Source organism: Bombus impatiens, unplaced genomic scaffold (genome assembly GCF_000188095.3).
Source record: "Bombus impatiens unplaced genomic scaffold, BIMP_2.2 scf_0080, whole genome shotgun sequence".
Taxonomy (NCBI): domain Eukaryota; kingdom Metazoa; phylum Arthropoda; class Insecta; order Hymenoptera; family Apidae; genus Bombus; species Bombus impatiens.
In genome coordinates, this window is record NT_176499.1 from 1,256,636 (window position 1) to 1,268,897 (window position 12,262).

The following is a 12,262-nucleotide window of genomic DNA, read 5'->3' on the forward strand; positions in this document are numbered from 1 at the left end:
GTCAAGCTTTAGAACCAGTAGTCTCACTATTGTATTTAGTTGATCCATGGTTGATGTCTATTTCGTTTCATTCTACCTAATTCGACCGGCGATTTCGCTCGAAGGAGCAGTTATGGATTCTGCTTGTCAAAATTCAGATTTTAGCACTAAATATTTGCTTGGTCAGTTAAATATAGCCAGAAAAGAAATTAATAATTTAAGGTATTACTTGCATTCTTCTGTCCCATCCTATCTTTATGAGTTCAAAGAATTACTCAAAGAGATATCAACAAGTTCTACTCAAACATGCTGTTTTCTGCATACTTACATATTTGTAGTGTACATATAACTATGTGTATGTATGTGTTCGTGTATATATGGAGTGTATGACTATTACACATACGTAAAATAAACGATACAATTAAAAATACTACAATTTTTGTTAAAGTTAAAAATTTATTAAATTCATATTATATTTTATACCTTATTAAAATTTTATTTTTACTAATATGTGACAGTTTATTGTATTAATTGTAATTTCCACAGACAACAAATAAAGAGTCTTCGATATATACATGAAAAAGATGTTGACAGCATAAAGCGTCTTTTGGAATCATTCAGAAATAGACCATCTATGCCTGACGCAAAAGTTATAGGTCCAGATGATGTCAAACCTAGCACTAGTACAGATGATGATACCATAAAATTAAAACCAATTGGAGTAATATCTACTTGGTTTCCTAGTAAACGTGGTACACCTAGACAAACTGGAGTCTGTGGAAAAGTACCAGGAAAATTGTTATTATATAATTCAATATTTACTAATCCTGATCATGCACTTGAAGGATTACAAGATTTTTCACATATGTGGTAAGATAATCTATTTAAAAAGCAAATAGTTTATAGTAAACAATTTTTTTTTGTTTTATTTATCCCTAAATAATTAATACAAAATCATTTTTCTCTCAATAGGGTTCTATTCTACTTTCATAGGAATGATTCAACACATGTTCGTGCCAAAGTTGCACCACCAAGATTAAATGGTACAAAAACAGGTGTATTTTCTACACGTTCTCCACACCGTCCATGTCCAATAGGTTTGAGTTTAGTAAAAATTACAACAATAGAAAATCATACAATTTATTTTGAAGGTGTAGACATGGTTGATCAATCACCTGTACTAGATATAAAACCTTATATACCACAATATGATAGTCCTATATATTTTGAGAAATTAAGTAACAGATCACAAGAATCTAATGTAGATGATGCATTTGAGTGCATAGAAGAAACTGCCAGAAATCAAACATGTGACACATTCAGTACTAATGTTAGTCTTGGGGATGAAACAAGAAGTTTACTTTCGGAATCTTATTATAGAAAAGTTATTAATAAAACAAATCAAGAGACAGATGTTTCTAGAGACGAAGAAATTGCTTTAAGGTTACAAGCTGAAGAGTTCCAAAGGAATTCAAACTTTGAAAGTTATTCCAGTATGAGACATTTTTCTGAATTAAATGATATCAGTTTGCACAATAATAGCGCACTACAACATAGCATAGATGTAACCGATATACATAGAACTGCTCATACATTTTCCGACACTTTGTCTGATCCACGGACAAGTTTGAATATAATAGGACATAACGTACTTTCGTCCAACGTGGAACAACCAGAGAGTTTAGTAGATATAAATAATAGATTACAAAATATTAACGTAAATGGTCGTACTAACATCGAACCAACATACGGATCAAGAAACGTGGGATCTAATTACACAGAAACACATGCTTCTCGGTCTAGACTTTTAGATGGAGCTGATGGACCAAATACCATTTGTGGTACAGATATAGATTTAATTCATCGACGATCGTTAAATTCGAGAATTGATAATTCTCCTGTAAGGATGGGGGTACGCGAAGCTCCTGATGGAGAAGAAGGATTAGAACCACAAGTTCTTACTCCTTCACAACATTTACCGAATCAAGTAATAAGAACAATGTCAAACAATAGCTTACCAGACAGTGGAGACACACATTTAGTATTCTCTTCTGAATCGAGAAACGCTGAGAACAGAGAATCTGGAGCTAATATTTCTTCGGAGATAAGAATTCCAGAGTGGATATCGAGACCTCGAACACCTCTATGTGTAGTATTTAACGATCGTGCTTTGATTCAATTAAACGAGATTTTAGGAACTAAAATAAATGACCAAAAAATAGCCATTGAAAATGTACTTCGCGAGGATCCTAGATCGGTATATCTGAGACAACGATGGGGTAGCCAATTTTATACTTTCTTAATTCATGATTTACACATCACTTGTAGATTCGACGACAGCAGGGGTATAGTAACAGTTTTTCAAGTCAGACACGCTGGTCGTATTTGCGAATGTGGAGAGCCTGAGTGGCAATGTTTGGGTCATTCACCACCCTCTTCTTAAACGTACGCAAATGTGTATGTATGTATGTATGTATGTATGTATGTATATGAATACGTGCATATAATTTTTAAATTTGTTGATTATATTGTAAAAGGTGATAGTGAGAAACTTAATTTATATACCTTTAGGATATTTTGTATATCATATTCACTTTATTTGTAAATCATCGAATATTTCGTATTAGCCTAACATTTGTTAGTAAATTATGAATATATAATAAATCAGAATTCGGGTCTTTTAAATAATCATTAGTAATTCAATCAAAAATATAAAAATTATAAATACAAAATTAATATGAAATTCTGTTGTGCAAATCAAACGTTAAAAAGATTATTTTTTACTCATTTACAAACGAAATTATTATCATCGTCATGTGCAAATAATTTTTAAATAAGTTTACTTTCAGTAAACTAGAGACTTCAGCAATATACATTTCAAGATCTATTTCGATGTTTATTAAACAGAAAATTACTTTCTACATAAAAAGTCGAACTTGATAAAATATTCGATTACATAACTTTTTTACATCTTATAATTTTTGTACATTTCGAACTCATTTATTGATAATTTTACTAATGGAAACGATCTTTTCTTTTAAAATTTTTAAACTTCTTTCTACATACGTCTAGAAACTAGTCTAAGATCTTTCGCAAGTGCGTTATATATATTTAAAAGATTTTTAATTTAAGATGCATTTAGATATCAAGCCTTTATAAATCATGTAAATTTTGATGTATAGGAATAGATCAATTTTTTATTATTTTGATTATAGAATATTTATTGTATAATCTTTCATGATTTTTTTGTCGTAATTATACTATCGTATTTTATCCTGTTACGATACAAACGTTCCTATATGTTTACTTTTTGTAAAGGATTAGAATACAAAAGTTACATTTCAAATTCACGCACAAAATAAAACATTTGGGAAAGAATTTATTCTAATTTTTATAGTTCTAAATAATTGTTCATAAAAAATGTCTACGTTATGTAACATAATATTTGTTTCATTGCATTATTTGTTAACTAAAACTATAAATACATATACAACTCAAGTATACATTCGTATTGTTGAATCTGCACCTGCAGAAAATACCCATGGTTGAATAGGGTGAAACATCACGTCCAAAATACCAAAGTCATTATAAGATTCATGATTGCATAATCTTTTAAGTGGTACAATTAATGCGTTTTGCAATAAATCACTGAAATACATTATGAAATAAATAGTACATAATGAACAATGGTCAAATAATTATAAATGCAAGTTATCTTACTTGTACACCATTCCATGGGAAACAATAAGACCTCTGTCATCAGCACCAGATGCAAAAAGTGGATATCGCTTATGAAATGCAACACTGCGAACGCCTGTACCATGTAAACGTAATGTCTGATAAGGTTTTGTACTTAAATCAAGATCAAACCAAAGCATTTTGCGGTCGTATGTGCCTACTAAAATATTGTCACCTCCTGGAAATATAAGTACGATTATTAAACGAAATAATAATGATTTAAGTACTTACATTATTCATATAATGTTCAGTCTTACCTGGATGTATTGTCATTGATGATATCCATTGTGAATTTGATAGCAATTTTTTAATCATTTCCTGTTTTATTAAATCGTATATTCGAACATTTCGTTGAGTCTACAATTATTTTATTACAATTATATATTTAGAATTTTACGTTTAATTTATATTATTTTCTACTTACTGCTACAAATAAATAGGGCCTAATTGGATGAAACAAGACACACTGTATTAAACCTTTTGACCTGGTGAAAGGTAATTGGGATCTTCTTTTTGATAATTGATTTATTAAGACAGATCTGTTTTGACCATCTGGCATAACAGTAGCAAAATAATCACCTTTACCATGCCAAGTTACTTGTTTTACTGTTTTGAAATGATTTAAAATTACCCTAATTCCATTAGTCCAATATTCATCTTCTGCTTGTTCCCACTGAACAGCAGCTTTCACTCTTTCACTTACTGTAACAAAGATACAAGTATACTTTTTCTATAAAGTATTTTTATGAAGTATTGTATAGAAATTATATTTTACAATACCTATAACATCACTTTGAGGTACTATTTCTAATAATTGATTTGTTTTATTAGTAATTAAATGATCTCCAACACCAGGATTTATTAATAGAACCTTTTTATCTGCAGCTACCGCTATAAGCGATAAAGATTGATTTGGACACCATGCCACAGATCTAATTATCCCCCCACATGGTACTGTTTTTACACACCTGCCTGTTGCTATTTCCCATACTGTAAAACAATGAACATTGTTATATATAATGTATAATATTTCATAGAAGATATACTTACTTTTTAAGTTCATATCATCACCACCAGAAGCTATATATTGTCCCATTGGTTCTGCTGTAATACTTCTTACCATATCTGTGTGACCTTTAAATACCATAGACATTGTTGTAGGGAAAGGTTGTAAATCCTTTGGACTTGGCAATTGAGGCACTAAGGCTTCTGGTTCTATTGTTAATCTCATTTTCAATGCTCTAGGGCACAAGTACAAATCTAAGCATCTTTGAAATCTTTCTTTAACGTATTTAGGATAGGCAGGTACTTCGCGGAGAGCATTATATTTTTGTGGAATGAAGTGTAATTTTCGTTTCCATGGTGTTGTCTGTAATTTATTCCATTCTTTTAGTTCCTTTTTATCGAATAAGTATTCTGGGGGAGGATTATAGCTTTCTGCATGTCCAGGTAAATGCCTTTTTGGTGGTGGGATATGTTTATGAATTCTACGCATTTCTTCAGCTTGATCATCTGATTGCCACAACATGTAAAATTGTGGTTCATTTTTCTTCTCCCTTTCTTTCTTTAATTCCGCTGTTGATTTTATCCAACCCATCTTAAGTGCATGAACTAATTTTGATACTTTTTTAGCTTCTGATTTAGATGGTAAGAATGAACGTTTATGTTCAGGAAATTTACGTAATGGTGTCTTCATCACTTCTGAAGTGAACCACTCTACCCATGGCTGTAAGATAATAACATAAAAATGTAATTCCTGAATCACTAATAAATTAGAAAAATACTTACAGCATATTCATCAAAAGTTATGTCCGGAATTTTTCGTTTTTGTATCCTTGTAATTAAATCTATATCTGCTTCACTTAATATAACATCTTGCCCAGTCTGAGGATCCTTAATTGTTCTCCAAAAATCAGGATCTTCCATTCTTTTCAAAAAATTGTCTAACTGGTCACCTTTTTGAGGTTTTATAATTTTTTTACCATCCCAATCATAACCAATATGATCATATTCATCATACCACTTCATTGGTATGTTTCCAACTGTATTACGAATATCTTCTTCATCAGAACTATCATATTCATATTCATCTACTTGTTGATCTGTTACTAACTTATCATGATTTGCATTTTCATTATGTATACTAGATTCTGTATTCTTCTTAGTACTCCTTTCTTTACATTTTTCTAAATCTAATTTTAAATTTTCTTTATTTTGTACCTTACCTTTTTGTATATCTTTACCAATATTTGATTCGTCTGATTTATTTTTATTTATAAGAGTTTTGCTTTGTTTCTTAGTCTGTAGTGTATTAGAAATATTCCTATTATTAATATTAAACATAGAAGATCCACCTTTTTTTATTTTTGCAAATTCATTATCTTTAGATGTTGAGGGAGTTTCAGAATTTTCACTTTTTTTTTCCAAATTTTCATCTTCGCTTTCATCAAGAGAAATATTTTCTTCTTCACTTTCAGAATAATCTTCATCAAGACCAAGATCATCTGAATCTGTCTGAAAGCTTAATTCATCTTCTTCATCATCAGATTTAAAGACAATTGGATCTTGTTCAGTGTCTGATACAGGAATATCTTCATTTTCATTTATTTCTTCATCTGAACTTCCATCATCGTTATTTACTTCAGCAGACAATAAATCTTCGGTACCTGAATCCTAAATAATATTTTTCGTATCATGAAATATAAATAATAAATGACATTTTCGAAGTACATATATTTAATAATAATTTAATTTGGTTTAATTTGGTTATGTTTTCTTATAGGTTAGAACATATCGATGGAAAAAATTTACCGATTGTTCTTCAAATATAGGTTCTGGTGAATCCGTTTCTCCTTCTCTAACATTATTTGCAGTTTTTACGTTATTTAGCTTCCTCTTTGAAGTTTTTCGTTGATTCTTCATCTTCTTTTCCGCATGTATACAAGTAATAATGAGGTTATGTATGTTTCACGTGTTGTCAAGTACTTTAAATTTAGTTATATGAGAGTGTGAACTATAAAATAATATATATGAGTTCTTTGGACAAAGGGAGGGGATTTTGGCGCTCTTCCCGCCAATAGTTTCGAAAATTCAGAAGCCGTAGCAATGAGCTAAAGAAGATGCCTTGCAGAACAAGAGTAATAAGAAAGATTGAATAGCGCAATACGTTAGAAAAGGTCGACTACATGTGCATAGAGAAGTGAGGCATTAAGCTAAATTTGTGCTAAGAATACTGTCCCAGGAAAGTATTTACGAATTAAAGGTTGTGTGGGGTTAATTCCATCCCTTGGTATCCTATACATAATCGTCCCCTCAAAACGTCATATATTAGGAATAAGCTGGAATAAGTACTTACAATTGTACGTGTATACCAAAGAATTCCTAAAGAGAAATAAATATCTATTTAATATATGAATTTGTCATTGATTTTTATAAAACGATATTACTACTTCCTCCCCATTTTATTAATTTGATAAGAATAAATTAATAAGACAGTTTTAATAGACAATAATCACATTTATTAATTGCTTACAAAAAAGTTGAATACCTTTTATTAAACACATTAAAATCCAAAGTGCAATTAATAAAATTTTCAATTTGTGAATATAACACTTAGCTAATCGAATAGGGAAATCTCTCCTCTGTGAAAAACATCGCTGCGTGACCGAACGGGGAGATGTCCCTTTTTGACTTTAGCAACGCGTTTTCCTTTTTTTTTGTTGTTATTATCATTGTTTACCTGGAATTGTTCCCCATTACCTGCACCACTTTTTCCGCTTTTATAAATATATAATAAAATACACCAATTTAGTGGTGTTAAAATTAGTTAAAAAGTTACACTATCAGTTATGACTAAATAATGTTATAATCGAACGATATCACACTATAAAAAAATATTAATATGCATTATGAATTTTTAATTTCAAGTTCAAGTCGTGTTATTTATCTTTTGTCATCTTTAATGTTTTTAATTTTACCTATATTTTTTGCATAAACTACAAAAGATAATTGTTATATACTTTTAATTTGATGTTTTGTATAAACAATATGTGAAATTGTTAAATAAAATCATTACCGCAAAATATAATTAATCACTTAAATAATTTTGGACTTCTTTGTTTTTTAAGTAGTGAATATTAGTCCTCGATACTTGGAAAAATATGCGGTGGACAGCATATAGGTTGGCTTGTCAGAAAGCGGTGGAAATGTATAGCTCACTGTAACGCGCGTGGTTGGCTAAGTGTTAAATAAATGATTTATAGACATACAAAAAAGACATACATTTATAAGATTCTTTACTATTGTGTAAATAGAATATTTAAAATATATGAATTACTTGTCAAAATGATTTACTCTGATAAATTCATGTTACATAAATAAAGCACTTCATCTATTTATGCTTTTTAATATACATTATTTTTTCGACATTATTATATCAATAATTAAGAAAATGTATGGTTTAATAACTATTAATGAAAAATAATAAACCTCTGTGAATTTCAAATATAACAAAATTTTACAATTTGTTATATCACTGTATTATATCTAGTTTGTTGTGCAGTATTAGGCGGTGTAGTTGTTGGATGAATATGAACCGGTAAATCCCATGTCATTGTTTCAACATCCAAGATCAATGGTCCTTGCCAGTTAACAGTACTTTTATTGGGCATTTCTACTAATTTGGAAGTAGTAACAAATTCGAAGTGTAGTCTCCATTTTAGTGTCATTAAATCAGTAGTAAAATCTGGTGTTACGTGTAATGGTATGGGTAATACCAAATGGGAATATTTTAAACCCATACACATTTCGTGGTGTTTGTTGTAACTGACCAAAGTTGGTGTTGAGGCCTTTCCTCGCCTGTACTCCTCTGAAATATGTTCCTCTGATTGCAACGCAACAGATACTTGTGCACAAGAAACGGTAGCATTCGAGAAATCAAACGTTCCAACTATGTCTTCTCCAAGTTTATATGAATTTTTAAAAAGACAAAATCTCACAACACGCCCACGTCCGTTTGTAATATTATAAAAATTTGGACTGCGTCTAGCTGTTAAATTCTAAATGTAAAAATAAAATATTAATTAATACTGTATTTATACAACAAATATAAATTTTTATGTAAAAAGAAACTAATAAACCTGAAGAGTTTGTAGCGCGACATCTAATGGAGTATCTCTGTGTTGTGTTTCCATAAATGGATTATTTGGACTCAAGTCAACACTATCATTACAAGCAGTTACTTCAGGCAATTCTACAAATTCATGAATAAAAGCAGTAGCTTCAGTCATAATTTTTCTACAGTGATTTAGTAGAAGTAGTGCTAAATTATTAAAATTATAAAATTAGATAATATACTACCACTTAAAGAAAGTACTCTGAATGGAACTCTAAGTAGCTTTATAGCTGTGTTTACTCGTTGTGTTCCAATTGTGATTTTATATGAATACTTTACTGCATGTCCTCTATAAGATGGAGGTGCATCACTTGGAATTGTCTCCCGATAAATATCTGCAAAATTTAAACATTAAACAAAAATTTATTTATATAATTTTCATCATATTGTTGGTCTATAATATGTCCAAGTTCCAATTAGATACTCACATGTTTTACTTTCACCAGGAGATAATCTTAAATCACAAAATAAAATTTTTGGCTTTGTATTTAGAACAACATGACCATTATCCTGTTGCCATGGTGCAAAGGTTGTATCTGCAAAACACTTATTATAAAAAACAAACTGAATGAATTAGAAAGTTACATTCAAAATAATTAAAATCAAAGAAAGAAATTCTATATTTCTTCATGCAACAATTAGAAATAATTATTTTAAAATACCATAGACTTACTTGCATTAATAGCTGCTAACTGTGCTGTCATGTTCAGCTTCTCCGAGAAAACAATTTTATTATTTGTGGAACATTGGCAATGAACTTGTGCACTAGCCCATGCGAGACTTTCAAAAATATCACTAGAATTATAATTTATGTGTAAAAATTTAGCTCTTTAATATAAATAAATAAATTACATATTACCTATGACTTTGAGATATTTGATGAATTGGATTTAATGGATTACTAAATGTGACCAAACATTCTATAACTTCGCCAGAAAAATATACAGGTCCTCTAATTAGTTTTGCTGTTATCTCAATCATGATTTTTATTATAAAAATTATGAATACACATTTAAGTAAATCTCACAATATATTACTTGTTGTTTTCTGGAATATATTAATTCATATTAAAAATTTGTTTCATAATATTTTATACTACATATTAAAATTGTATAATAAATCAATTTTTTTATTCAATTATATCAAACGAAATTCAAAATAAATTTCATACATATATTTTCAATTTATAAAATGAATATTTTAAACATTATTTCACCACTTTACTTATCCATATTCTATTTTGACGTTCAAGATTCCAAACATTAATCTAAGTCTAAAACTATATGAACATAAAAGTACCAATACATACTATTACACACGTTACACACGGTCTACACGGCCTAATACAGAAAACTTAAATGTCAGTTTACAATCAAAATACGTGTTCTTACATCTCCTTGATATGTTTTATTTTCCTTGCTGTTCATATGCTTTATCTTCACTTGATAATCCAACATGTAGTTATTGATATTATTGGTTATCAGAAGCGCTTGTTACAGTGATACAACTTATTAACAAAATGTTATTTATTTTTTTAATATTCCAACCGATTTTTTGCTTTAAATGACATAACCTACTTAATAACAATTACATATAATTGCAATGACAAAAATAACGGCATGTAAAATTTTTAATCAAATTGATAACAAATATTATACACTTTACGTAGAATGGTTTAATTTACATTTTAAGGTAATGGTGTTAAATTCAACAATGTCGCCTTTAAGTGGTGAGGTTAGTTCACAAATCAAAGAAATTGAAAATTTGAATTTAATTAATGTAAATCCTAAAAAATATATAAGTTTTGTTATTTCTTAATTGAAAATGATTAACAAGCAAATTACATTGTAGATGAACACCAAAAATATAAATGATTTTTCTAATGAATTATCTAAATCATCTGATGAGTATATCGAAGAGACGAAGAAAATACTTCGTGGGAAAGATACAAAAATTCAGTTTTTCCTCCAAGACAAAATTTTAGAGTGGAAAAGTAATTTATGGACTCTTGGAAGAATTGAATTGTGTGTTATTTCAGATTTCCAAGTAAGGGAAAGTTTTCAACAATTGCTGAAATTTTGTCAAAGCATTCAAGATAAGATGACAGTATTAGAAGAAGAAAATAAAAATTTAATAAATGTAAATAAAGAAATAAATTCAAAAATAGAAAAATTAATAGAAATCAAAATTACTATGGAACAGGATCTTTATAAGAAGTTTATAGTAGTTTTAAATTCGAAGAAAAAGAAAATTAAAGAATTACAAGATGCTATAAAAAAGAAAGAAAATGTTAAAGAATCAGTTTTTGATGCATGTACAGATGAAGAATCTGAGAAAGAAGATGAAACTGTGAAAGATATTTCCACAATTATCAAAGTTAGCAAAAGAAAGTTACCTAATTATAATAACCCAAAAAGTATCCAGGAAAGTAAAAAAACAAATCATATTATTACTGATAAAATAATTCCTAAGGCATCCACCAGTAAAGATTGTGCAAGAAATGAGGTACATACTCCAGACGAGTATGTAAAAGAAATGAATAAGAATGAAGAAGAAAGTTGTAGTCCTAAGAAGTCAAGAAGTAGCCTGAATTTTGTTGAAGAAGAATCTGAGGAAGAATTATTTTCTCAATAATGCAAGTTGATCTATTTATAACTTTTATTTACAATTGTACATATTTTAAAACACAGATTGTGCAATAAATAATTGGAATTAGTATTTCTTAATTTAATGAAACTTAATTCATTAAATTATTTTAATTGTTTAACTGTTTTAATTTAAGATTTTTATATAAAATGTTTTTAACTTAATAATGTATAAAGTATATATGGACTATTAACGTAAATATTACATAACATATAATATTGCTGTAAGTACATACAATGATTTTTTAAAAGTAAGATTGATTTTGATGTATATGAATCTTGTAATTAATTACATAATTGTAATATACATATTGAATAAATTTCTTTTACTACCTTTTAAAAGAGGGAGTATTAGAAAAGGAAAAACTACTTTATTAAATTTTATAAAATATTGTATTACCCTCTAAACGTAAAAGCAAGTTCAATAATCCGGAATATGTAAAACTTGTTTTTTTTATTCAATTCCGTAAAATTACCAAAAATTATTTATTCGAAAAAGATTAATTTACCAGCGATGCGCGGTGGTACGATTACTTTCACTTCATAAAGACCTTCCCTAAATATTCTTCAAAAATCCTCCTGAATATAGAAATCCAAAATATTTAAATGCTTAATTAAATATTAATTATCGTCGTTTACTCAATGCAAGTGAGAAACCGGGCTACTTAATTTAGCGTCTCTTACGGGCTAATATATGATAACCCCTCAGAGTTAATTTCACTCATCA

At 28.8% G+C, this 12,262-nt stretch overlaps 4 protein-coding genes across 10 annotated transcripts; 2 read left to right on the plus strand and 2 right to left on the minus strand.

Annotated features, from left to right (window-relative positions):
- The first annotated feature begins 15 nt into the window (after window positions 1-15).
- Window positions 16-2,573, plus strand: LOC100741291. 2 transcript variants are annotated; one of them, XM_003485766.4, is made up of 3 exons: window positions 16-201; window positions 526-849; window positions 952-2,573. In XM_003485766.4, exons 1-3 carry the CDS (start codon window positions 47-49, stop codon window positions 2,420-2,422), a joined length of 1,950 nt encoding a protein of 649 aa, XP_003485814.1. In that variant the 5' UTR covers window positions 16-46; the 3' UTR covers window positions 2,423-2,573. The 2 variants fall into 2 exon arrangements, with proteins under 2 accessions (XP_003485814.1, XP_024228276.1); XM_024372508.2 differs by having other exon boundaries at window positions 61-334.
- A 277-nt stretch (window positions 2,574-2,850) lies between these two features.
- LOC100741176 (ribosome biogenesis protein BOP1 homolog) lies at window positions 2,851-6,808 on the minus strand. The gene is made up of 8 exons (XM_003485765.4): window positions 6,529-6,808; window positions 5,506-6,390; window positions 4,768-5,443; window positions 4,498-4,707; window positions 4,142-4,419; window positions 3,975-4,074; window positions 3,700-3,895; window positions 2,851-3,627 (listed from the first exon to the last, which is right to left on the minus strand). Exons 1-8 carry the CDS (start codon window positions 6,637-6,639, stop codon window positions 3,474-3,476), a joined length of 2,610 nt encoding a protein of 869 aa, XP_003485813.1. The 5' UTR covers window positions 6,640-6,808; the 3' UTR covers window positions 2,851-3,473.
- Window positions 6,809-7,844: 1,036 nt separating this feature from the next.
- On the minus strand, window positions 7,845-10,402 carry LOC100741533 (RAB6A-GEF complex partner protein 2). 6 transcript variants are annotated; one of them, XM_024372518.2, is made up of 7 exons: window positions 10,282-10,402; window positions 9,750-9,937; window positions 9,564-9,685; window positions 9,319-9,426; window positions 9,076-9,225; window positions 8,856-8,968; window positions 7,845-8,774 (listed from the first exon to the last, which is right to left on the minus strand). In XM_024372518.2, the coding sequence occupies exons 2-7, from the start codon at window positions 9,869-9,871 to the stop codon at window positions 8,244-8,246; spliced, it is 1,146 nt and encodes a 381-aa protein (XP_024228286.1). In that variant the 5' UTR covers window positions 9,872-9,937; window positions 10,282-10,402; the 3' UTR covers window positions 7,845-8,243. The 6 variants fall into 6 exon arrangements, with proteins under 6 accessions (XP_024228286.1, XP_024228287.1, XP_033180736.1 ...); XM_024372519.2 differs by having other exon boundaries at window positions 10,200-10,316; XM_033324845.1 differs by lacking the exon at window positions 10,282-10,402 and adding an exon at window positions 10,107-10,224.
- LOC100741654 (DNA repair protein XRCC4) lies at window positions 10,254-11,808 on the plus strand. The gene is made up of 2 exons (XM_003485769.4): window positions 10,254-10,624; window positions 10,742-11,808. Exons 1-2 carry the CDS (start codon window positions 10,493-10,495, stop codon window positions 11,522-11,524), a joined length of 915 nt encoding a protein of 304 aa, XP_003485817.1. The 5' UTR covers window positions 10,254-10,492; the 3' UTR covers window positions 11,525-11,808.
- The last annotated feature ends 454 nt before the right edge of the window (window positions 11,809-12,262 follow it).

What these genes read in the sequence shown, in the direction of transcription:
- LOC100741291 (XM_003485766.4), top strand. Translation starts at nt 47, where the DNA reads ATGGTTGATGTCTATTTCGTTTCATTCTACCTAATTCGACCGGCGATT. An exon ending in AAAGAAATTAATAATTTAAG is followed by an intron (nt 202 to 525) that starts GTATTACTTGCA and finishes TAATTTCCACAG; the next exon opens with ACAACAAATAAAGAGTCTTC. An exon ending in CAAGATTTTTCACATATGTG is followed by an intron (nt 850 to 951) that starts GTAAGATAATCT and finishes TTCTCTCAATAG; the next exon opens with GGTTCTATTCTACTTTCATA.
- LOC100741176 (XM_003485765.4), bottom strand. Translation starts at nt 6,639, where the DNA reads ATGAAGAATCAACGAAAAACTTCAAAGAGGAAGCTAAATAACGTAAAA. An exon ending in TGATGATATGAACTTAAAAA is followed by an intron (nt 4,708 to 4,767) that starts GTAAGTATATCT and finishes ATTGTTTTACAG; the next exon opens with TATGGGAAATAGCAACAGGC. An exon ending in ACCTCAAAGTGATGTTATAG is followed by an intron (nt 4,420 to 4,497) that starts GTATTGTAAAAT and finishes TCTTTGTTACAG; the next exon opens with TAAGTGAAAGAGTGAAAGCT.
- LOC100741533 (XM_024372518.2), bottom strand. Translation starts at nt 9,871, where the DNA reads ATGATTGAGATAACAGCAAAACTAATTAGAGGACCTGTATATTTTTCT. An exon ending in TCCTGGTGAAAGTAAAACAT is followed by an intron (nt 9,226 to 9,318) that starts GTGAGTATCTAA and finishes TAAATTTTGCAG; the next exon opens with ATATTTATCGGGAGACAATT. An exon ending in TCGCGCTACAAACTCTTCAG is followed by an intron (nt 8,775 to 8,855) that starts GTTTATTAGTTT and finishes TTTTACATTTAG; the next exon opens with AATTTAACAGCTAGACGCAG.
- LOC100741654 (XM_003485769.4), top strand. Translation starts at nt 10,493, where the DNA reads ATGACAAAAATAACGGCATGTAAAATTTTTAATCAAATTGATAACAAA. An exon ending in TGTCGCCTTTAAGTGGTGAG is followed by an intron (nt 10,625 to 10,741) that starts GTTAGTTCACAA and finishes ATTACATTGTAG; the next exon opens with ATGAACACCAAAAATATAAA.